This window comes from Pipra filicauda, unplaced genomic scaffold (assembly GCF_003945595.2).
Source record: "Pipra filicauda isolate LSUMZ 115617 unplaced genomic scaffold, ASM394559v2 scaffold132_size2486313_pilon, whole genome shotgun sequence".
Taxonomy (NCBI): domain Eukaryota; kingdom Metazoa; phylum Chordata; class Aves; order Passeriformes; family Pipridae; genus Pipra; species Pipra filicauda.
The window spans coordinates 884,959-910,121 of NW_024103796.1; the positions used below are offsets into that span (position 1 = coordinate 884,959).

The 25,163-nt window shown below is 40.3% G+C and overlaps 1 protein-coding gene across 3 annotated transcripts in view; it reads right to left on the minus strand.

Annotated features, from left to right (window-relative positions):
- The window catches only part of ELK3 (ETS transcription factor ELK3), a 38,153-nt gene extending 18,090 nt beyond the window's left edge, over window positions 1–20,063 (minus strand). The window contains exons 1-2 of one of the 3 annotated variants that reach the window (XM_027732211.2): window positions 19,647–20,063; window positions 1,699–1,907 (exon numbers count right to left, since the gene is read on the minus strand). In XM_027732211.2, coding sequence (XP_027588012.1) covers window positions 1,699–1,905 — 207 coding nt within the window. In that variant the 5' untranslated portion in view covers window positions 1,906–1,907; window positions 19,647–20,063. Of the gene's footprint in view, window positions 1–1,698; window positions 1,908–19,260; window positions 19,349–19,491; window positions 19,516–19,646 lie in introns of those variants that run through there. The other 2 variants (XM_039378220.1, XM_039378219.1) reach the window with 2 other exon arrangements.
- Between the last annotated feature and the right edge of the window lie 5,100 nt (window positions 20,064–25,163).

Consider the following 25,163-nt stretch of genomic DNA (forward strand, 5'->3'; position numbering starts at 1 on the left):
GAATTTACTGGAGTCTAAAATTGAGAAAGGTGAATATGCAAGATTTGCGTTTTACAAGATTTGTGTACCTGTGTTCTATAATTTTTTCCTTCTAGTATCTTGACATATCTGAGAGATTTCCTTTCAATATCTGTTACAGCAATCTAATACATATCCTGGCTACTCCCTGTTCTCATTTTTGCATTCTCTGTTGTACTGTCGTCACCTTGCTTCATGCTCAAGAATAAGACCAAGGACTAAATGTCAAAGTGAAGGAGAGTGACAGTGATCTTATGAACCCCACTATACTGCAGAAATTTTATTTTCAGAGGTGCTAGTTACCAGCAACCTCTATTGACCTCTTCTAAATTGTGGGCATGCTCATGATGTCTGATATTCAGAAGCAAATAGAACAATCTAACTAATTCCAGATTACTTTGTTCATATGTTATTATTTCAGATTACAGTTTTAAATAAAGAAGTTGAAAATGGAGCTGCCAATAGCTAACAGCTCTGCACTAAGTGCATGCCTATCTACCTACCTGTAACCAGTTTCCAAGAGTGCACAAAAAAACCACAGCTTGCCAGTTAGTTAAGGTCTTACTAGTTCTATCAAACCCCAACAGATGTATCTGTGGAGGAGGGCCAAAATCCATTAGATCTAGCAAGGGAGAAAAACTGGATGAAGAAACCCATATCAAAGCACGTTTCACTATTTTAACTTGAGATACCCGGAAGATAAGTTCTGAAGTGAGAGTAAATTTAACATTCTACAGCAATTAGAGTCTTCAGCTGAGATGAGCTCAGCGTGAGACTACTACCTTGAGAAACAAACCCAAACATATCACTGCTCTGACACCCACCATCTCACCAGCCACCTTTCCCTGCTTGCTACTCTAATTCTGCACCTTCATCCAGTAAGACATCACATTAGTGCTCTTTCATATATATTGCTGCTAATTAAATGACAGAAACATGTAATTTAGACTAGTGTTGAAGCTAAGTCAGATTTTGTCCCAAAGTGATATAGTAGAAAATTTGCAAACTCCTAAAAACACCAAGCATTACCAGAGGAATAGTTACAATGAGATCCTGCTGAGGAAATACTGCACTGTCACAACTGTAGAAGTGTTTCAGCATTGTATTTCCAGCTAATACAATTGCAGTGAAGATATACCAAAAAAGCTCAGGCAAGACCAGCTAAAGCACTGGTCAGCAGGTTCTATGGTCCAAAAAATGTGTCCCATGAAAACGCAACCCCACCCTCTATGCTGTTGGGTTGTTTGTTTTTTTCCTTGTTTCTGACTCAGGCAATACTTGCTAGTAAAGCTGCCATTTTGCCTGCTGCATTGCAGAATTCCTGCTTTCTAACATTCCAGAAGATCTTCTGCAGGCTCTAATAATCAAGCAGTTCTCCGTTATCAACAGTTACTTTATTGTTGTCAAAAGCTACAGAAAATATTGGGCAGCCAAATGCATAAACACATAAAAGCATCAGTAAGTGTAAACCCAGGTCAAAACTCCCCTCCTCAGGAAACAGGATGTACAGTGTTTTCCTGTGCATCTTTTAACCTCTTATCTCCACTGTGATCACATTCAATACTGTTGTCTGTTGTAAAGACTAGTTAGAGGAACTTCTGAATAGCTTCCACTGAGAGGAGAAATATTAACTGGTAGTGTTTCAATTTTCTTAGTTTGCATGAGAATAACAAAATTTACCTTGTCATAATAGTATCTGAGCGCTCGGCTCAGCTTGTCATAATTCATATTAGTTTTGTTTTTTCTGAGTCCCCACAGCTTAGCCACTTCTTCTGCCTTGAGTAGCTTGAATTCGCCATCATTAGACGTCCAGCAAATCAGGTGCTCATGTTTCTGGTCTAGCAGCAACTGCAAAAGGAACTGCCACAGTGTGATTGCACTCTCCATACCTACAAAGGACAAAGGAGAGCAACAGTGTGAAAAACATCTGGGAGCAAGTGTTCCACCCAACACTCGTTTCAGTAATAAGCTCTGTGTAGGAGTCATCCTAGGTAATTGAGAAAAGGGAAGCTACTATATAATTTACAACCAAACATCCACAAAACCTACAGGTCTTCCACTCCTCTTTCAGTATTTTTTCCCACTGCTATTTTCTGAAGCAACACATAAAATAGAGGAAGTATTTAGAAAAGCACTGCCCACATAGTTCATGTGGTACAAGGTCATCTCCAGTTGGTGTCTTCCATTCAATGTATGCAATCACACTTCAAAGGAACATACGGGAGAAGGAGAAAGACTTGATGTAACTATCCACTGAAATGGGACTGAAAACCTGCTCTTTACTGTCATGGGGAGTATACTGAACTTGTTCAGGTACGTCACTGTGAAAAAGGGGCGGACGAGGGAAGACCAGAGCAGTTGCCTTTGATTAGAGGACCAGAAACCACACTCATTCCCCCCTCCCACCACACACACTTGTCTTCCCAGTATCATATAGCCTTTGCCTATTTTGTTTTTTCCAGGGCCTGAAACTACTCTTGCTGCTTCTGTTTGCCAATTCAAATAGCTCAAAAGATATTCTTTATTTGTCAGGAATGCTGAAAGTTCAGTACCCTTAAGCGCAGTAAAATAAGTGATATTTACCCTGAACCTCTCTCTAACAGGGATCTTTTTTTATCATAGGTACCGCTGAGAACGATATTGGAGGAATATTTTTAACAGTGCCTGAGTCTCACGTCTAAGGTTGTTTGAATATTTTTTTTCTCTGCTAACTGCCTGTGCTACTGAGCCCTTCCTAGAATAAACCTTTTGTTCAGGCGCTGCAATAGAAGGATAAACTGAAGACTAGCTATATTCAAACTCAGCACGGGCATATACACAACTTAAAATCTGGGATCGTTATCACTGATAGCAATTTATCATTTTAATGAAGATGCAGCTAAAATTGACCTTTTAAACTAGAGAAATAAAAAAATAAATTTTCACCCACTTTCAACACTCCTAGCCTTCGCATGTTAACATTGGATCAAATCATTTTTTCTTGGCTTCTTCTGATTCTTAATTTGGACATGTTATGATGCACAGATTTATTGCTGGTATTGCTGGGTTGACTATGGTGCTAATGGGGCTAATTGTTACCTAACCTACCTCTCTGCATGTAACAATGGATATTTTTGTTTTTATCTAGACAAGCTCACGATTTTTGCTTATTTTGTTTACCAATACATTATTGTTTGTGCCCTAACAGATGACATGGACAGGATGCCAGGCTTGCTGCCTGACGCTTCCCTGGATGTGAGGACCACAAGAGGGCACAAGACTTCCAACTATCTACCATAGGGAACAAAACAGCAGGCGGCTGCAGGAACAGCTGCTTCTCCAGGTCTGCCCCAGCACAAAGGAAATCACGGTGCATAAGGTTCACTAATATAAAGAAACATAAACTACATAAACTTCACTAGTGTAAAAGAGGTTGATGATACTAGAGAACGCTGTCAATAGTTTTACAGAAAAACAGGATTTAGAGCTGTGTTTTTGGTCCAAATAATTACTTACACTGGCCAAACAAGGGTTTGCAGAATTAATGATGGTTTTACTATCCCTGCAAAATCCTCAGTTCCCTAATTAACTGAGAATCCCGCCTGCATGACAAGGACAAAAACACCTATTCCTGATGCCCAGCTGTATGACAGAGTAACTACACAGCACCTCCAAGGGTCATTAGAGGACTCCCAGGACTGTTAGGGATCCTTGAAACAGAACTGCCTATATGGATGGTTTGGCACTTTCAAAGGTTTGCATTTGCTTCACTGCAATTCTATTCAAATATAATACAAATTTCATACAAATTCTTTTCCGCACAGTGTAAGGCAAGAAAAAAAAAAGTATAGCTAGAATTAAATATATCTGAAAATTACTCACTTTACAGTCTTTAAAAGTTCCTTTAAACTACACCATCTGAGCAAGTATTAACCTCTTTCGCAGATGATTTATCTATAACTTCACAGATAATAAAGTGTCCCTATACACAGATACACATCATATATACTTTCTAATTAATATTTATAAATTTTGCAATTTACTTTGCTAAAAAAGTGTAGTTATATACATCCATATTCCTTCAAAATAATCCTAGATTCTGTATATTATGCAGTGAAGTGATACCCTGCACAATCTCAGCTTGTATCATACCACACTTCCAAACAAGAAATCACAAACGGAACTTTTTTTGCCCTGGAAAATCATTAGTAACTTATAAATATCTTTCTTCAAAATTTCATTAAATTGTGTACAGGTGTTCCATGCTACAAAGACCTGCCAGTAGAACTTCAGCTGAGGAAAATAAAGATGGAAGAGAATTACAGAAGCACCAATACAAACTTAGCACTATATCATTAACCAAAACAGTATAATGCCTCAGAGACACAACTCTCTCATCCAGATCTTAAACTACACCTTCCTTCAAATGATCAGCAATTGTGGCTCTTGAGAGAGTTTAGGTGGAACTGAACTCAAAGGGAAGAGCATTTTGCTGCAGCCTCTTCCATCCTCTGCCTAAGTTCACCTCTGCCTAAGAACACTCATAGGGTAACTACAGCTAACTTTGTACTACACTTTCTATTAAGAGCCTTGTTTTTTGATGCTTATCATTTGTTAAATGTAAACAGTTTGGGATTCGATTTTATCTACTGAACATGGGCCTCAAGGTGACTCAGCCATAGGCATAATGTAAAATGCATGAACAGCACAAGCCTGGGCGAGAGAGCATCCTACTGGACTACTCACCCCACAAATCACATGTCCTGGTGAGTAAGGAGATGTGACTTCCATCAGGTTATTACATAAAAGGTTACTGCCGCCTTTTTCAAAGTGGTTCATTTCTTCAGCCAGCTGAGATGCACACATAATCTCTGCGGGTCACTTCAGGTGCTGGATCAAGGGCAGATGACTGTGGTGGGATTAGATTTAGGCAGCTCCTCACCACCCTGCTTGCCTTACCATCAACTCTCCCAAGTGAATGGCTCTGAATGGGCTTTATAAAGGACTTGTGTACCTCTGAATTCAGCATGGATGTGCTTAGTTGGTATATGCATAAATCTTCTACTGGGTATGACCTAAGTCTGCCCCTACAGAAATGAGATTAAAACAGCTCAGTGCCGCATTGTGCTTCATCCCTCCATCTGCCACCGAGTTCCTGCATAAAGCTTCCCATATTGCTGGTATAGCAACGATATGTATGATTCCTACATGAGGCAAATCATGCTAATTACATTTTCAGCTGATTGTTAATTGTATGGTCCTTCTCTTCTAAGCACCAAACTTGAGGCGTTCAGGTCTGAGTTGCACTGAATATTCACAGCTGTAAATTTAACACAAGCCTTGTGCTAAGCATATATGGTGAAGTAAAACCTCAAATTCCTTAAATTCTGTAAACTGGTGTTAATCTTTGCATCTCATTTCCATTCTGTAAAATGTGATTTGCAGGGGAATAGTTATAGCAGGATGCTCTGCCTGGAATGGGGTAAAACAAATAGAACAATGCCCTGTTTGCAAATCTGTTAGTGGTGAATGGAGAGGGGTGCTTCATGCTGCTTTTGGTGTTGAATAATGCTGAAACCAGACAACTTACCTAAAGCTGCTGAGATGACACAGCTGGCCTGGAGACCTCTGATCACTTTGTACTATAAAAGTCCAGTCATACCTTTTAAGGGCAGGGTTTTCCTTCTTGGAGTGTGTGTCTCTTGAGTGGGGATGCCCCTCAAGGTTACTCCTTGAGGCAGAGCAAAAGAGAATTGCCCACAATTGTTGGTATGAGTGAGTAACTTAATAATTGTTTTTTGTCAGCTTTAATATAATCGCTTCAATATTGCTTCAAAATAGTGCACTATACTAGTAGTTATAGCTTCTATACTGTGTAGTAAATAATCCTGATTTAAGATCTTTTTGTCTAACTGGTATCATAATATATAATTTATTTTTCTATAACTATATCTAGTATAAAGGTTTAATTACACCTATATGATCCTCTAGAAATAAACTGTTGACAAAGTCTGGGGCTGAGACTGGATCCAGCCATACCTAGACTCCGAGGAGTTTAGAAAGCAAAGGGGTCCTTTCTGCACCCTGTGACTCAGCAGGAGGGCTTCTCTCATAAACTTTGCCTGAAGCTCCCATTCTGTCTATGACCAATTCCCATTCTTCCTATGACAACAGAAAAAATCTAAGATTCTGCGGTGACAGGATTTTTTTACTGACGCAAAACATTTCATTTCCAGTCAGGTCAATAAAAGTATTAACCTGTCTTTCTCTACAGGCATCCTTTTGGGTTCCACAACATATTAACTATCCTCTTGGGAGGACAGCATGGCCACACAGTGTACTAAGGCTTAACCTGTGCCTCATTTGAGTGGTGGAGCAAAGGAATCACATGACAGATGTATTAGAAGACATGAAATTTAACCAAAAATCTGGTACCTGTATTAAAAGTCATTATACATTATGACTGAGAGGAGTTGGAAATCTTCAGAAAACACTGAGTTTCATTTATGTATTCTCTAATTCTTTTGAATTTTTATTGACTCAAAGGGAATTCAGTGTCTTGCCTTAGTTTGACAGAAAGGGGTGTTAGGATGTGGTCACTTCCTACAGTGACCACATTTCATTCAACTCTTTATTAATACTAAATGGTAATAATAATAATAATTCCTGTTACTTCTGTGCTCAGTACAAGATTGAAGGCGGGGCAATAAATAATACATGGAACCACACACTGAATTACATGGATTAGAAGAAAAATAGTTTTATATAAGCCCTTATTTAGATAGTGACGCCCATCAACGGTACAGAATGGGAAAGGCAACCTATGTTAGAAACATATATTCTGTGTCATGGAAAGCCTAATCAAAATTCATGTAGACAAAACAGTCAGTTTTTTAATCCATTTTAACTTTGACACATCTGATTTTTGCAATCTTAGCATTTTTTAAATACTTATACAATGCCTTTGACAGCCAAAGATGTTTTCTAAGCCATGAAACAAAATTTGACCTGACCTAGATAGCCTAGTAATTTTACTTTTTGATCAGTTCCATTGATCCACCGCTGATGCAAATAATCACAGGCATAGTTAGAATGAATTACATTTGGAAATGCTGTGTTAAGACAGCAAAACAGTATTTCAGGACTGAGTTTTCTGAAAATCCATTTCTCAGGCGGCTGTGACAGTACACTAACACCATCTGCATTAACAATTTACATTCCTTCCAGTGTGCTTCCCTCCATAAAGCCTACCAACTGCATGATCAGTGTGATACTACATGCTCTCCACACCCCAAATTTTAAGTCCAGGACTGATGCCAGAAGGAGGCAATGCAGGATATTTGTGCTGATAATACTGCTCCTATTTATTTCAACCAAATTGAGGTACTAACAAAAATGCCTAAACTTGGAGTGGCAGCCAAGTTAACACCACAAGCTCCTCCTGAAGAGGATAACAGAAAAGGACAGAGACATCCATAGCAAGTGTTCCATCTGAGAGGATGCTCCTGTAAAGGGGGTACCCAAATTCCTCATTTCAGCAAGGGGCTTACATGCCAAACACTGTCTCTCCCCTTAGTGCATGGAGACTGCCCTTTACGAACATGAACAAACATTATGAAAACATTACATAAGTTACACTAGAAATAGTTAAGACACAAGAATACATGTGCTGATGAGCCGCTAAAATTTTTGTTTTTACCAAGACAATACATATGAAAAAATGTCAGTCAGTAAAGTGGCATTAAGGTCCAAAAATACAGTCATTAACCTGCTGTGCAAAATAAAGCAAATAAGCAGGCCACCTTAAATCCAGGCAGTGGAAAACCAGGAGGCTCAGAGACAAATCTAGCTAAATAAAAAGCTCAGTATTAAGAAAGATTTATGGCATGAACTGTGAGATAAGCAGGATAGTCTTTGAGGCATTAAGTTTTGTAGGACTCTTGCTCAGGAAAAGCTAGATGAAAAGGGCAAAAAGCTGGAAAGCAGCTCTGTAGCATTCCCGACTTCTGCAGAGGTCCTTAGCTTCCATACAACTATGTTACAGCTGTAATATAGTTCTGTTCTCACACAAAGTCCAGGTTTCCTACTTGGATTCTTTCTCCCACTCTATGCTAGCTCCCCCATAGCCTTTCTAAAATAAAGAGGTGTACTGCTGATCCCAGATAATCAACATGAACAAGTTCTGAGGGCTAAAACTAGGAATCTGCCAGGCATTAAGATCAAAAACAGCCCCTTTTGCTTTAGAGGGTCTGCAGAGGAACAACATCTGGAAGTCTGAGCTACAAACCATGACATGGGACTTGGAGCAGAGGAGGGACAGCTGAGAGGGACAAACTGTCTGAGGAACTCAGCAGCTGAAAAAAAAACAGCTGGAGATCAATTAAATCAAGAAGACATAAAAGGTGTTAGCCAGCATTATGCCCTATAGGTAGTCACACAGAGATGGTGATCAGACACAAACATGAAAAGGATTAAGAGGCTGAGTCAGGGCAGGGAAATTTATTTCCCTTAGCATATGAAGAAACTGCTGATTCCTTCTGTAGCCAAAGCAGCTGCAAAAGACTCAGCTCCTTTTTGTATGCCCCATCACAGCAGGCACACACCTCCACTTACATTTCCTTACAAGCACGTGTGCTTTTGCAAGCGCACAGCATTTCTCAGTAACAGACACCTCTTTTTACCACTTCAGCTACTCTGGAAAACGTGTGTATACTTTTTGAATGTCCACGTACTGGTTTTGTATCCTAATTCTGTCCAGCACGTTTCTCTGGGCAGCGTGACGCGGGGCATTGTTAAATTTCTCATTCACGTTAGCATTCAGCTTCCTTTATTTCTGCAGGTTGCAGCCAGGAAACTGGAAAATGGGCCACAGGAAACCTGGCCTCCTACATCTGTCCCAGTTTGTAATAGCAGCTCTGGTTTTATTTTTCTAAGTGTCTCAGGTTCATTTTAACCCTTGAGAGGACTACTGCAATAACATGTGCAAGAATGTGACTGTTCTGACATTATTTTTTTTAACCATCATTTCTCAGTACTAGAAATAGAGATTTTTGCTTAACTAAATGCATATAAAATTACATTAATACTTAGAAAATAAACAGTTATGTGAATTTTTTAAAAAACTCATGTTGGAAATCACCAAAACAATTCCATTCCATAATAACAAATATCAAAGAGTTTATATGGAATAAGGTAGTCTCTATATACATTCTAAACACAGTTCTACAGTCTGTATGAAAAGTTGAACAGCTTATAAATCCTCTAGGACAATTTTTCTTTCCATAAAAAATTGAAGCACTTTGGTTTTGCATTTAATTACAGAAGCAAAAGAGTAGCAATCAAGAAAAGAAACTTTCCTAAAATAATAAAAAAATCTGTGATTTTCATTTTTCACTGAAAATTCATCCGTATAACAGTGAATATATCATGAGAGGTTAAAGACAGTTGCCAAATCTGCCCAAGTGTTTGCTCAGAAACATTTGAATGAACAAGGCAAAAGGCTGAGTCAGTCCTAACACTTTATTTCTCAACAGAGATGCTTCAAGGGTGATAAATAGGATGTGGTTGGTGAAGAGTTAGTGATTCTGCCAGAAAGGAGGAAAAACAAATATCCATTTGTTTACTCAAAGTTTTCAAATACGCATCAAAGGAGATCTTACTGCTAATTTAATTGAGGTTGAAAAAATAAGCTCACAACTAAATGTGTAAATATACCTCATTTCATTTGATGCAGAACTTTCTCTGGTAAAGGTAGGGAATCAAACTAGTGGTGTAACCCATACTCAGGACACTTCAGAGAACCGACTATATGTATGATACAGAATGCCGGTAATTTTTCCACATCCAGCAACCAGGACATTTCCTGTCAGAGCATCCTCCAAGTCCTTCCATTGTGTTGAAACTGCAAAAACTTTCTAAATCAGGACTTCCTCCTATTATATTTTAGAGGCGTCTTTCTGGGAAATGCAGATTCAAGTGGAAAAAAAAAAAAAAGGAATTCCTGCAGCACCACCCAGTGGAAACATTAGAAAAAGCTACAGGGGTGCCCCAGCACAAAAGTTCCAATTTACTGCAAAATTACAGTAATATTGCCACACAAAGCCGGACTGGTTTAAGGATGTGCCAAAAAAGCAGAGAGGATTTTGCCAGCCAATGTACTTAAAAGAGCCATGTGAGGCATGCCTACTCTGCCACTCCTGCATATTAGTCTTCTCTTAACTTTAAATTCTAATTTAAAAGATTATTTACAGTAAAAATCTACAAGGTCTCCTTCTCAAGCAAGAATACCCACTGTTATGGCCCAGCACATTTAAAAAAATAAACAGCCTCCCGTGGTTAAGAGCAACATAAAAGAGACAGCAGCAAGATCTAGCAAGATCTATTAAGGAATTACATCAAGTTCCACTGCAGAAAAGAAAGCCTTCACACACATGTCCAGTAATGCTTTCAGTAGGTACATTTGGTAATAAAATGTTTGCAGTTTTTAATTGTTTTAACTAAGTCAAAGAAAGCCAGAGGCAGATGTCCAAAGGAAGAAAGTTCTGCAACCTTTAATTTAATACAACAAAGGACTGGTTGCCTGCCAGGCAGAGGTGTGATGACACTGCCTTTAAAACACGAGTATACTCACATTCTCTGTAAGGATGCACTTCAAGAAACAGTTTTAATCCCACTGGAGTGACAGCCCTTAGCAGGATGGAATATGGCTACTTGCTTCCCTGTGAAAGGCTTAAAAATAACCTGCTCAATTATTTCTAAAGTAAGCTGTAAACAAAACTACAGAAATCCGTAATGGCTCCAACTGTTCACCTTGGGACAGACATAAAATGAACGCAGACTCTTCGCACTGCTTTCTGTCTGCTCATGTGGCGCACATCTGTGGCATGCTGGCAACACGCTATGCTGCAATCCAAGGGACTCCTGCTTTCAAAGCCAGCCTTATATGTTTATTTTTCCCATATGACTTTCTCTTACATTTTTGTCGGCATCAACAGGACACAGGTCATGATTACTTGACTGTCCTGTATAAAATTTCTGACGGTCCCAGAGCTAAAGAGGGCAGAGGTTACAACCTCCAGGAACAGTGGCCATTCTAAAAGTTTACTTGACATATCAAGTGATGATTACTCTCAAATGTAAATGCTTTTTCCTTATATGAACTCCCTTCTTTAATTGAAATATTAAAATTTTCAATTTTGTGACAGCAGACTGATTGCTTTGTAACTTATGCTAGTGGCTCTAATATTTTAAATGGTGTATTAATACTATCTGCTGTCTCAAATGTTGCTTTAATACATTTCATATTCAAATGTTTAAACTAATCTTCCCCTTGCCACTGATTTTTCCTAGACTAAAACTTAGATAAACACAAAGGTCTTTTTTTATACTGTGAGCAGAAAGGAACCTGGCCAAAAGGACAGGAAAGAGTCTTCGGAGTTCTGTTCAGACAAACCAAGGGGGTTGGCAATTTTCATGAGACCTGAAGCACAGCAAGATCATCACAGCTTAGACTGGCAGTCAGAGCTTTCCTTACGATGTACATTGCTGAATTTTCAGAATTTGCTGGATTAGCAAAATGAGCCATTAAACTACTAAATAACATACCGGCTTACCTGTATATTGCCATGTTGCAAGGAGTCAGTCATAGCATTACACCGAAAATGGTGTAACACAGTTCAGCGGATGGTAACCTACATATATAGAGTCACTTTACCTGGACAGTTTGTTCACAAAACATTAGTGCTATTGCAGTAGTTCTTGGAGCATGAGCCAGAGTGTAAGCTCTTTAGTCCTAAAAAATGAGCAACTAATCACAGCACTAGTCAAGGTCTGTATTTTTCACTTTAAATACTGCTATTATCTCATAGTAAAAACCTAAATTAAGAATCACTGTTACATGTAAAAATCTCAAAGGTCTGCTATTCTTCTTTCTCAGTGCTAATCAAAGTTCTGATATGTGTGTTTATCATGCACTGGCTAAACGAAAATCCAGTTAAAAGATTCTTTACTTCAGACATTATTCACTTGCCTACTACACCAGCAAGAACCTGCAGGTCACACCTACACATTTCCCCTAACATCGTTCATTAAATAAGGGAATATCCAACAAAATGCACCATAGAATACATGAGATTTCAGCCAACAGAAGATCTGGCTGCTACTCTCCTGTACTGTCTGTGTCCTGTCTGCTTAAACTATGCTGTTGCAAACTATGGATGAGAGACAAATGGGACACTATTTCAATGATTACAGAAAACTTTGCTGTATACAAAATGCTCCCTCTCCTCAACTTGGATGAGACTGCACAGTCAGTATTATTGCACCCTACTTCCAGGGAATCAATCTAGCCTTGATACTGCTCTGTTTGGAATAGTTTTCATCACAGAATTTCAGCACTGAAGCAGCAGTACTGAAGGAGTGCTGCAGTCATTCTGATTACAGAATCACAGAATCAATCAGGTTGGAAAAGACCTCTGAGATCATCAAGTCCAGCCCATGACCCAAGGCCACCTGTCAACTAGACCATGGCATTAAGTGCCACATGCAGTCTCTTCTTAAATACCTCCAGGGACTGTGACTCCACCACCTCCCTGGGCAGCCCATTCAAATGTCTGATCACTCTCTCTGTAAAGAATTTCTTTCTAATGTCTAACCTAAACTTCCCCTGGCAGAGCTTAAGATGGTGCCCTCTTGTCCTACTGCTGGTTGCCTGGGAGAAGAGACCAACCCCCATCTGGCTCCAGTCTCCTTTCAGGTGGTTGTAGAGAGTGATGAGGTCTCCCCTGAGCCTCCTCTTCTCCAGGCTAAACAGCCCCAGCTCCCTCAGCCTCTCCTCATAGGGCCTGTGCTCGAGTCCCTTCACCAGCATTGCCCTGCTTTGGATACTCCCCAGTGTCCTTCCTAAACATCCTTTCTATACCAGCCCTATTCTACACTCACAGTTTGCTAAACTAACCACACACGCCAGTTGCTCTGAGTCTGCTCTGAGTCACTGGACTTCACAGAGGTCTCTATCTAAAATCTGAACACACATTCCCATCTCAGCCATGTTAGTGTAGCATGGAAGAAATTCTCTGAAGGTAGTCAACTTTCTCCAGATTTCGCTAACTGAGCGGCAATAGGAATTTGTTCTAACTTTCTAAATGCTTTTTAAAGATTGTTTCTTCTCATGAATTACTGTTAATTGCTGGGAAGAGATAATGGTGGTACTTCAGTCTATAAACTTTTTGTGCTGTATTGTGACTTGATACAGCAAGGGCCTCTCAAACATTACCACAATATAAACATTTAAAACCAAAAGCAGTCATTAGCATCCTTTTCAAAAAGCTTAAACTGAAATACGTTTGATCAATTTTCATCAAAAAAACCAAACAACAACAACAAAAAGAAGAAATATACAGATATACAGTAAAGAGGTGCTGTCCCCACATTAGAGGCAAATGGATGCACAATAGAAATCTGTTTTCCAGATGAACTATCAGCTGTGTTGCAAAATGAGGATGGGAAACTTACAGGAGGACATTTGATTAAAAACATTTAGATTCTTTAGATGAAGTATATAATCCCGGTCTACTCTTTTTTGTACAACTGTGGAAGCGTGTCTTACACAACATCTTTGTTGGTTCATTAATGTTTTCAGAAAAAGACCCATCTTGTAAAATTGTATTAATGGGACTTAATTCTTAGGTTAGTGCCTAGAAAGCTTTTACTTAGAATGATTGTTAAGAATCATAAAAATTACAAATGATTCATTACATAATTTAATGACAGCTAAAACTAAAAGACAATGTGTAAGATGCAAGCTTTCCTCTCACAGTAGTTCAAATGATCTTCAAGTTAGGATTCAAAAGGTAAGAAAATTGTATAGTTTAAAGCTCAAGAAACTAAGACAGGGTTTTTGCATGAGAGCCAAAAAACATTAATATGTAGTAAACTAGTACTTGCAAAGATCATTCAAGTTATATTCTGAATCTTCATATAATGAGTAGTAAATTGGCAAGCAGAGACACAGATGTGTGAAATGACTCCTGAAATGGGTCTGGAAGAAGCCACAGAATTGGCAGTATTGTTCAGACAGTATATCCTGACACTGCCAAATGTAAAGTAAAGCTATGGAAGACTAGGAGGACCCTTGCAAGAGCAAGCAAAAGCTACTCCAATGCCTTAGTTACATTCAGCATGCAGTTGGTCTCAGTGCATTAACAGAAGTGCTGACACACTCAAAAGTAAATAACATGCCTAAGTGCTTTAAAAGATCAAAACAAAGTGTGTAGCTTCCTACAGAAATTCTTCTCCTGAAGATCCTGAGCTGTATCTAACTGCTCAGATGTAGACAGATCATGTTATAGTCTTCAGAAACCTTTCTTTACATTGATTTTGATTGGTATTTATCTTAAAAAAAGTTCATAGGTGTCATCATACAGGTGAGCAGTTTTCAACACATGGCCATGCCCACAGGGGTCAATGGACCTTTCTCCTGAAGGCAAGGCAGCAGCACCACAGCACTACAACAGTAGGCACAACTGCTCAGAAATAATTATGGATCCACAGATACAAAAAGGACAAACCCCGCTACTCTTGGTAAACACAGCAATGCTACTTAAGCAGCCCAAAATCAAGGTGCTGGAAATTGTAACTCCATAAGACTAAAAGATGTATCATTTCATTACCTGCCTAGGCCATGGCAAAATTTGGCCTCTGATGTTCTTAACTGCAATATAAAATATTACTTAAATATTTAGTTGTTCAGCACAATATGAGACACTGCCCATGAATTACATTGACTAAGTAGATCAACAGCTCCAGTGTACTTTTTTAGTACTGCAAAAAACTGCCACAGTATTCATACAATATTAGAAATGCAGAAAGACTATACACTTATTAAGTGGCAGGTAGTGCCTCTGTAATATTTTCATATTAATGCTTATGGCAGGTGTTTTCTTTAGTTCTTGCTTTTATAAAAGCAGCATGTGTCCTTCAAAGAGCTTTTGAATTAAAATCCACTCTTAACAGCAAACCCTTAAGAACCTGAATTCTGATATAATTACTGACATATAAAACCACAATGACTTAAAGTAAGTTTTAAGGACAAAGATGAATTTCTTCTTGTGAAGTGCACAGATGAGAGCTACTTTGTGCTTCATCTGCTTTGTTTCCATCCATGAAGCCTTGTATTTTGTGGTGCGATGAGCTGGACTTCCTGTGCCTACACCTTGACATTCCCCTCAAAATCGTGACTAAATCTTTAATCATTCATTATTCAACAAAATACTTCAACATGAGAACAGACATATTCTGTCTTTCAAGAGCTCTCAACAGCCTCCAGATACTCGTTGATTCATTTAACAAGCCACAGACAAAGTAAACATCTGCCTAATGATTCAAGACTATGAGATTCCCTATTGTGGGAAACACTGAGAAAGCCATGGTGAATCAATCCCGGGATATACAGCACAACAGGACTTTGACAGGCCCGTCAGTGACAGCCTGTGGCATGAACCATTGGGTGTGGCTACCAGAGATAGACAGCAGCTCAAAACCAACAGTACTCTTTGAAAGCGGCCCAGGCTAACTGTCCTATAATCAGTGTCACAGCTCCAAAAGTGACTCCAGCAACAGCATGCTGCGCATTGGACCCACCTCCACCAGAAGAAAACCAGGGACTGATAAATCACCTCAACTGCACAAGTGAGTCCAACCTGCCATACCTTTATGGGAAGTAGTAGCTAATTTATCAGTTCTTCACTCTCTTAGATTATTTAGCACTATGACAGAGAACCACTCACGGAGATAATGGTAATCACTACGTGAGCTTACAAAGTTTACATGGTGTCACCAAGACACATTAGCTAAAATACTTTTTCATAAACACATGCATCACAAATAACCATGTGTTGGAGCTTCCACTCTTATCCTGTGCTCCTTTATCCTTAGTAGCCAAATGTCTGTTTATTTTGGCACCTATTTCTTTCTTCTGAAGTAACATGTTGTCATGTCATTGCATTTCCAAGGCCAAGATTTGTATTTTCTATACAGCTGATGGACCTCTATGTCCATTTTATGTATACCTACCTTCCTACATTTAAACAGATGAGCCTCAGAGCAAGCAACAAGCTCCAGGCACCTTGGTGAACCTGCAAATTGACTTTCATTCTGTGCTAAGTCCTTCAGAACCAGTTTTTGATCAGTATTTGTGATCACTTGATTAATAACACCTGCCTCTAAGGATACCTCTGTCATAAGAATGCCTTCAACCCAAGAAGGGCATTACAATGAGTAGGTAAAATTTACATAATTGGACTTTCTGCACAGCAAAGAGGGAATATCTCAGTCTTTGGAGTGAAACATTTGATTTCTTTTCATGATTGAAGTTTAATAAAGTAACATTAAGTAATAGGAGCAAAGAACCATTGTGAATCAGTAAGCAGTGAGAACTGCTAATGAATAAAACAAAATACATTTTTGTTTCTACATATTAAAGTGTCCATGTGCATAGTATTATAAACAGTTACAAGGAAAGCTGTAGCTGAGTTTCTTCCCTGAAACCGTGTTGCTTATTTCAGATGTTGCATCCAGGTAGAGTCAGCGATATCAGAAAGGATATAAACCTGAAGATTTTTTTCTTTTTAGGACAACTCCCAGAGGTGATTTGAAAAATCAAGATGTAAGCAAAGATGATAGTATCTGAACACTTAACAGACAATATATATTCTTCTCATACACTTTTATGCTTTGTAAATTAAAAGAAGTAAAGAATAAAATCATACTTGCAGTAAAAACGCCTTTAATACTTTTTTATTATTTGAGTGGAAACTATCATGCATTATATGATATTTGGATTTTTTTTTTCTATTTCAAACGGAACCGTTGTTTTTTAACACATCTACAGACTACTTCTCATTCAGTCTTTCAAATTTACAGAACACACAACCATAATACTATTACTACATTTGTTTTTCTATAGGACATCAAGATGTTTTAGACTTGAGTGAACATAATATATGAAATTTGTGCGGATAGACTACATATATATATATATATGTACGTATGTATGTATGTGTGTGCTTCATGTAGATGGCACACTGAAATTCCAGCAATATTTAATGCAGTAAGTGGACAATTAAATATCGATATTTCAAAGAGAGATAATAAGAGCTAGGAAACACTCTTCAGTAAGAGGTTTATTATTGTACATCACACTAATTGTTCTATAATATATTCAAAAGACTTTTGATCATTATGCCCAGTAATGCACCTCTTTCTCTAAAATTTAGAATTTTACAAAAGAAATAAAACTGAAAAAATTCTCTTGCTTCATGATAACTGCATTTGATTGAAACAGATCAGGCATTTTCTGGTTTGTGCACTATTCTAAAAATTCTTCACTGCCTGGCTAGAAAATCAAGAGGCATGTGTGTCTGGAGATTGTGTCACTAATCCACTAATAAAAGTCCTCTGTAAAGTGATGTTAATGAAGAACTTTTCTGTGCCACTTGGACATAGGAAGTACAGGAAACACTGAAGATCCTCAAAAGTAAACACGTGGTATACTGCAAGTACTACTTTTTTGCATAATATTTGCTAGTTTAATGCTATCACATGATAATTCAATTAAGTAGCTAAGTGTTATTTCCTGTTACATGCCATTTTATTCACATTTATTGACATTTCCTTTAGCTAAAACCCACTTGCAAGCAAGAATCCATTTTCTTTGTTTGCTCCAGGCTTTTTTTTTTTTCCTGCAAAAAGTTTGGTGGGGCATGGCAAAAATCTTTCTAATTCTGAACATGGACTTCTTTCATGACGGCTGTGAAAATAAATCATCATGAAATAATTACGCAAACCACTAAATTAAAAGTGGTACGTACAAAATCACTTGAAAATTAGACATGTAAAGCACCAACACAGGAAGGCTATGTGAGTGAATACGCTTTTCAAATATGCCCATCACCTCAGTATCTTGGCTCAAAAGTCTTTTAATCTTGCAGTTACATACAACTGTCACAGATGGATAGAACATGTTTCTCATAACACAGCCTTCTGCATACCCCATTTACGTGCTTCACCCCATGGAAATATTTATGGATAAATTACATTAATCCAAAATAATTGAAAAGTCTATATGAGCAAAATATGAGATAAACCACGACTTTCTGCTAGAAATTAAATGTAACCATTGACTTCTGAAGTTGGAGTTCTCATGACCGAAAAGATGCTGCATTGTATAAAATTGTCTTAGCACTACAAACGTAAGTAAATAAAGATGTAACTTGTCTCCCTTTCAACTGCAACGTTAGAAAGGCTGACAGGGCTTCACAAAACCCTCCTGTGTTAGGGAACGGAAACTCCTAATGAGATTAGTTGGTGTGTGTGCAGACATTACTTAGCCATGACTAAATGGGCTCTCTTCCTGCAGCCAGTGGAAAATTCAGGGAACTTTTTCCCCCTGCAGCATCAGAGTCCCTCTAACCTTCAGTAAAGCCAGATCCAACAACAACTCTCCACTTTCTCTCCCTTTCTCTCTGTCTCTATTTTTTCCTTCCCTTACAAACATTTTTTTGTTTTGGTTTGTTTTTTTTTTTTTTAGTTGGTCGTGGAAACTATCCACGTCGGCCAAGGGGGTCTACGGGGCAGGAGGTGGCTAAGGAAAGCCGAGGGGGGAAGGGCCGGGGAGAAGGCAGAAGACTACAAAGGAAACTGTAAAAAGGAGCAAATACATAAACCTGAGAGGGAGAAAACCACAGAGTTTCTTTGTGAGCTGCAGTGACTCATTTTCAAGATGTTGTCTGCTGCCAGTTTCAAACCGGAAGCGCATGGCAATTAGTCTTGCTGTTTCCAGACAAGCCAGAAACTCTCCCGACACTTTTTTTTTTTTTTTTCCCTTTTTAAAGCCCCTTCTGCAGTTTCTGCAGGGGCCTTCCCTTCCCTCCCCCCACGCCCTCCCCGGCCCCGCTCAGCCTCGCAGCGCCGCCGGGGACCCCGCGACGCCCCCGCCGCCGTGACAGGCACCCAGGCGGCCCCCGCCGCCCCAGCGCCGTTACCGGGGAGCTGCCGGGACGGGGCAGTCCCGCGGCACCGCCGGCCGGGCACGGCCGGGGAGGGGGGCACGGCATGACCCGGCACCGCCGAGGGGCTGCGGGGCGGCGCGGACTCCCGGGGCTCCCCCAGACCCGCGGCGCCCCCATCCCGGCCCTGCCCCTCCTCGCACCCCGGGCCCTTCTCCCGCGGCCCTCCCCTCGCCCCCCATACGCTCCGTCCTCTCACCTTCACCCGCAGCTCCCGGGGGGCGGCAGGGCCCCCGGGGCAACTTTCCACTGGGGCGGGGGGCCCCCGAGGCGGCGGGAGCCTCCTCCGGCGTCCCGCCCCCCTGACCGCCGCCCCCTGCCCCGTTACCGCCGCTGTGGCCGGGCCCGACCCCGGGGGAGGACCCCTGGGCTCCCCGGCTCCGAGCGGGGCTCCGAGCCCCCTCCCCGCGCTGCTCCCGGCGCTGCTCACCTCCAGCCCGCGGTGTGCCCCGCGGTGTCCCCGCCGCGCTCCCACCAGCGAGCGGGGCGCCGGCCCCCGCGGCAGCCGCCGCTCCCCCTTCCCCTCCCCGCAGCCCCCCGAAACTTTGCGGGAGCCGGGGCGGGCGCAGCAGCACTTGTACCTACCCAGCGGCTGAGGGACTTTTCCGCTCTCTCCTGGTAGTTTAGAGGGAGCTGGGTAAAATCCCCCGGTTCTCCATGCTGACAGTCTTCTGCAGACGCTCTGTTGTTCTAGTAATGAGATCCTGATTTTTTCCCCTTTTTTCTCTCTCTCTTTTTTTTGTCCCTTGGGCCGGTGCGTGTGTGTGTGTGTGTGTGTGTGTGTGTGTGAGCGCCTGCCCGTGTGAGGGAGCGAGCAGGAAGCCGGGGCAGTCAGACAGCGGCCCGGCTCACTTCCTCTCCCGCACTATTCCCCGGGCGGTTTGCAGTCTGTGTAAACAGCCTTTTCCTCCCCGCGCCCCTCGCTCTGGCCGTCGATGTGCAGCATGGCTGTAACATAAGACACACGCATAGTAACACAGGCAGCGGTAACTCCGCCGGCTCGCAGGGAGCACCACGGCTCCCCCGACCGCCACCTCTTCCTGTGCTACACCCCTGGGAGGAGCTTCCCGTCGGCCGCCCCAGCTGCTTGGGACAAAACGGACCCGCATTTCCCCGGTGGACACCGGAGGGATGCTTCGGCACCCCTTACGAGGCGCTGGCCCCTGGAGAGACAGTTGCCTTTTCCCACCGTGCTGGAGCTGAGGTCATGGTGGAGGGGAGCATCTGGTTGGAGTCATTGGGGTCTGAGGGGTTGGAGCAGTGCAGTAGCTCACTGGATGCACTGGCCGTTTTCCGAGCTGGACCTCACATAGATAGCAAAGTACATGAGCAGTGCAACATGGCCAACACCTTAAGTTGAGGGAAATAACATATTAAAAGTCACGAGGCACTCAAATCATAGAATCATAGAATGGTTGGGGTTGGAAGGGACTTTTAAGGTCATCCTGTCCCACCCCCTTGCAATAAGCACGGACATCTTCAACTAGATTTGGTTGCTCAGAGCCCTGTCCAACCTGAACTTCAATGTTTGCAGGGATGAGCATCTATCACCACTCTGGGCAACCTGTGCCAGTGCCTCACCACTGTCACTGTAAAAACTATCCTCCTTGTATCTAATCTGAAACTGTCCTGTTTTAGTTTAAAACCATTACCCCTTGTCCTATCACATACAGTAAAATCCAAGCTGTATCTTCCAGCTCCACGTCATAGCTCAAGAGACAGACCAGTGGTAGTTTGCTGATTGGGATTTAGGTTTTGACCCTCAAGCTGCAGACCACAGATCTAAACTGTTGGTTTGGATTTACTAAAAGGGACACATTTCCAGTATTTGTAGTTTACATCAGTTTTGTCTTTTCTTGTGTCTCATATGTCTACATTGTGCTATTTCTCACACTTTATTTGGAAATCCTCAGAATGAGTGACATTATCTTCTGTCTGCGTAGTACATCAGTGACGTTCAATGAATAATACTTCAAAATCAATACTGCTTTTTCTTTTAATAGTCATGAGATTTATCATCCCAGCACAATAACCGCAGTTAAGAATGTTCTTGACATGCAATGACACAGAAGCGATGATAATTTTTTATCACTATTGGGTTGTTGCTTGCAATGTCATTGGGAACAAAAGTATGTTTTGATGAAGCTAAAGAGATTGTCACAGTTGGCCACTAAGCAGCAGTCAATAGCATCTGAACAACTGAATACGAGCAAATTCAGTCTCTTGTGGAAGTCCTTCAAGTTTCTTCCTTCTTGTCTTCCAACATGCCATGGGGGAGCGAGAATAACATGTTATCAGCACACCAAATAATGTCATTTTGTTATTTTTCTTAAATCATTCCCTTTTAGAAGTCATTCTGAATTTCAGAATGCAGATCTGAGGTCTGCTAAATCCTCTTTTTGTGTTTCCGAAATAAAGAAGCAATAAAATGTTGAATGTGAGATAGTACATTTCCTAGATTAAAATGCATAGTGGATGAAGTCTTTGCTGTAAGTCAGTGGGATGCAGGAATCAATCTTTGTTTGGGAACTACAACTGAAGACCCAGTTTTGTAAAAGCAAAACAGTCAGAGAAACTTTTACAGTACCAAAATGCAATGTTGGACTGACAATTGGGCATTCATCTTCTATATTTATCTTTCACTTGACCAAGAGGCAAAGCAGAGATATTCCAGAGTTGCCTTGACCAGTTACTGATGTGGAGATCTGAGAGAATAAACTCTCAAAACCAGTACAACTTATTTTCTTCTACAAAAAAGTAAATAACATTATGCCTTTAAAAATGTTAACAAAATTTTTCTTTAATTTCCTGTGCTGTGTCTTGGTTTACAGCACTAGATTTTTTTTTTTTTACTTTTTTGTTTTGTTTTGTTTTTACAGCAGCAGCTCTTTTTTTGTTATAGTGAGATAGAAACCTAAATAAAACTGCCATGCTGGAAGTTGGATGACCTCTGGATTAGGTGTCTTCATATTACCCTGTGAAAGCTGGATTAAAAAGTGCAGAACTTGTTTAATGGAATGAAGCCACCAGGATGTGTTGGATACACAAATAATTCAGAAATCTCTGCAGGGACTGGAAGAAAATGGGAACTTTCGACCAGGGCTACTGATCCTAGCAATATGGATGTCATTGGGAAACTATTTTTGGAAACTGTCTTGATAAAAACACTGTTCTTTATGGGATGATTGCTGAAACACTCTCATCTACGATATCTGCCTGGCTGAATTAATCTACACTTATAGTTATCCCTAAGAATTATCTGATGCAAAAATACAAGACAGTGAATGAGGAAAATTGCATGTTTTTATTGTGTAGGAGCTTTTTTCTTCTGCAAAAACAATTCCACTCAGAAAAACCTCTTTGTTGACATGGTCATAAAAATGGTAGTTATGTTTTTAGTAGAGTCAGTAGTCAACTTCTCTGTCTCAATTCACATCGATTCGTCAGCACATATAATAATTGCAACTGTTAACTGTAAAGCCTTAGTTCTGTCTTCAAGCTGTGAAGATCTGAGGGTTTAGCTTTGGAAATTGTTGTTCCTTGCTCAGAGTTGGTCCAGACAACAGCTGTTGCGCTCATAAAGGACTAAATGTAACTGAGACAGCTCCCCTTCGACCAGTAAATCAGGTTACTGCTGCTGGAAGTTATCATCTGGTGGGTTCAGGCAATCCTTGAACAAACACTCACCCAGGATGTCTCTGTGTCCTGTTTACCTATGGACAGTGCAGTTTGTAGAAGAGCCTGTATTTATAAACCTCTCCTTTTGCTGAAAAAACTGCCCCAAAGCATTCCTAAGAATAGTGACTATAATTCTGCCTCATTTTTATTAGATTACATCAATTAAGAAACCAGGCTTTGTCTGTCTCTTCAGATTGTTTCTACTGCATTTTTAAACTGTTCATAAATCTCATGTGCTGCTGTAATTTAACAATCTAAAAGGAGGAAACAGAGAAATAAAGGTAGATTTGCTCTCCTCCAGATCTCTGTTTAAAGCTCTTCAGGCTGAGACTCATATCAATGTTGGTCTAGGTTTTAGCGTAATTTCACTCTGAGCCTTGAGACCCTCTGTAATTAAATTATTAAATTAAATTATATAATTGCACTGTCACTTTGCAGTATACAATTTTCCTTAAATGCACATAGATGCTTATAATCATGTGTAATTATCAAGAACAAAGTTGAAAGCAGTTGGAAATAACTTGTTTCATTTAACATTTTAATTGTGAATATATTTAATGAATGTATACATTGTTTCCTCCTCTCTAAACATTTTTTATTTCTTTCTAAATTACGGTCTCTGCAGCAAAGAGGCTTCAGATTTGTGTCTGCCTTTATGACAACTAACACAGTAGATTCTGTGGAAGAATCACTTGTAACCATTCTTCTCTCTTACTTTCTAGAAATTTTACCTTGAATAACCACCTAACAGGTTACAGTAGGATTTCTAGGGAACATTGGAAACTGGGTAAATAGAAAATAATTACCTGAGTTGGAATGACAGCCTAATTTGTGTAGGATTCTTGGCTGCCCTTCCTGACATGTTATTTAAATATCTTGCAAATGTTGCATCAATACTGATGAATGTTCCTCTAGCAGGTTTGGCTTTTCTCTTTCACACTTTCCTGTTGCTGGACAAGCACGGGCTTTAGAGCCAAGCAACCTAATCATTGCAAAAAGTCCTTGGGGATCCATACCACTCAAAAAGTGGTCAGGTACTCAGTATCTCATCACACAGGCAGCTTCACTGGCAAGAAAAGTGCAGTGTACAATACTGTACAGCACTACCTCCAGGATGTAACACTGACTCTAAACCTCAAGGGACCACACTGCACAGTGTTTCCCCACAAGCAAGATTTCTTCCTGAGCTTTTTGCTGAACTATCTAGAGTAAAATTGTGAGGTTTAGAAGAGGTGATGGCAAGACATCAACAGAACTGTGTTTGCTCTTGAGAAACCTCTTGGTCAAAGTTGGTTCAGATTAGTGGGAAAAACAATTGCATGTCATCATTAAAAGGTTCAAAACCTCATGTCACATTTTCTAGAACAAAGAAATTCTGCAAATTTTAACCTAAAATGTTTCCTGTTACAGTCAGAAGGGTTAAGTGTTTCTTCACACCACGAAACATGTATAGTGTGCAGACCGTAGGACATTGGCAAGGAAGAGGGAGGCTCTTCTATTTTTCCTGGGACCTTTTTTCCCCTCAGGGAACATGTTCTAGTCCCTCGTGACAGTCTGTGAATGAGGATTACTGCTGGGTTGCAGTTAGAAATCTGCCCTCAGTCTTAAGAGAATGATGTTTCAGAGACCCCAAGGTTTTCCTTTTCTCCCCTATGCACCCCCGGAAGGCTGTGATGCTTTATCAGGAAGGAGTGTTTGGGGGAAATGACTGCTTTTACACTCCTCTTCCTCTGGCACATTTCGCTTTCCTGAATGTTTTGCTTTCCCTGTGTGTTGTGGAAGAAAGCACATGACCCAACATGTTTCAAGTAAAAGCATCATTGCGTGTACACTTTCATTAGGTTTGCCTTCTTAGTGAAAGATTTATAAGGAATTACATCCTGTGTGCAGCGTGATTGCCTATGATTTTTTTGTCATTTAAGGAATGTTGTGCCACTGTGGGTTGAAGGAGTCTAGAGCACCTAAAGGAGCAACCCATGAAAACAGGGAAAGAGGATTCCAAGAACCATTGAATAATCATGAGGTTTAATCTAACTGCAAAGATTAACTATTTCAGAGGTCACCAGGCTTCTCTTAAATCGTCCAATCTGTTCTACTGCAATTTCTTTTCCAGGCTAATTACTTAAAGGCCTGAGCTAGAATTTAAGTTATATTTTATTGGTCTTTTTTTTTTTTTGCCCGTGTCTCCCATCTGTCTATTTTAGCCTAATCTAATCTCTAAATAGAATGGATCCAGGGTAATTCTACTGCCAAATACCACCATAGCATCTGAACACTCTTAAACTGTTTTTACTCTTCTCAAATGCTTTTGGTCAAATGCAGCACAACTCACTACCACTTCTCTTCAGCCTACACTAATTCTAAGATTTTTAAATGATGAATGAAATAGCACAGATTTTATCTTCAACATGTGACCTTATAGTT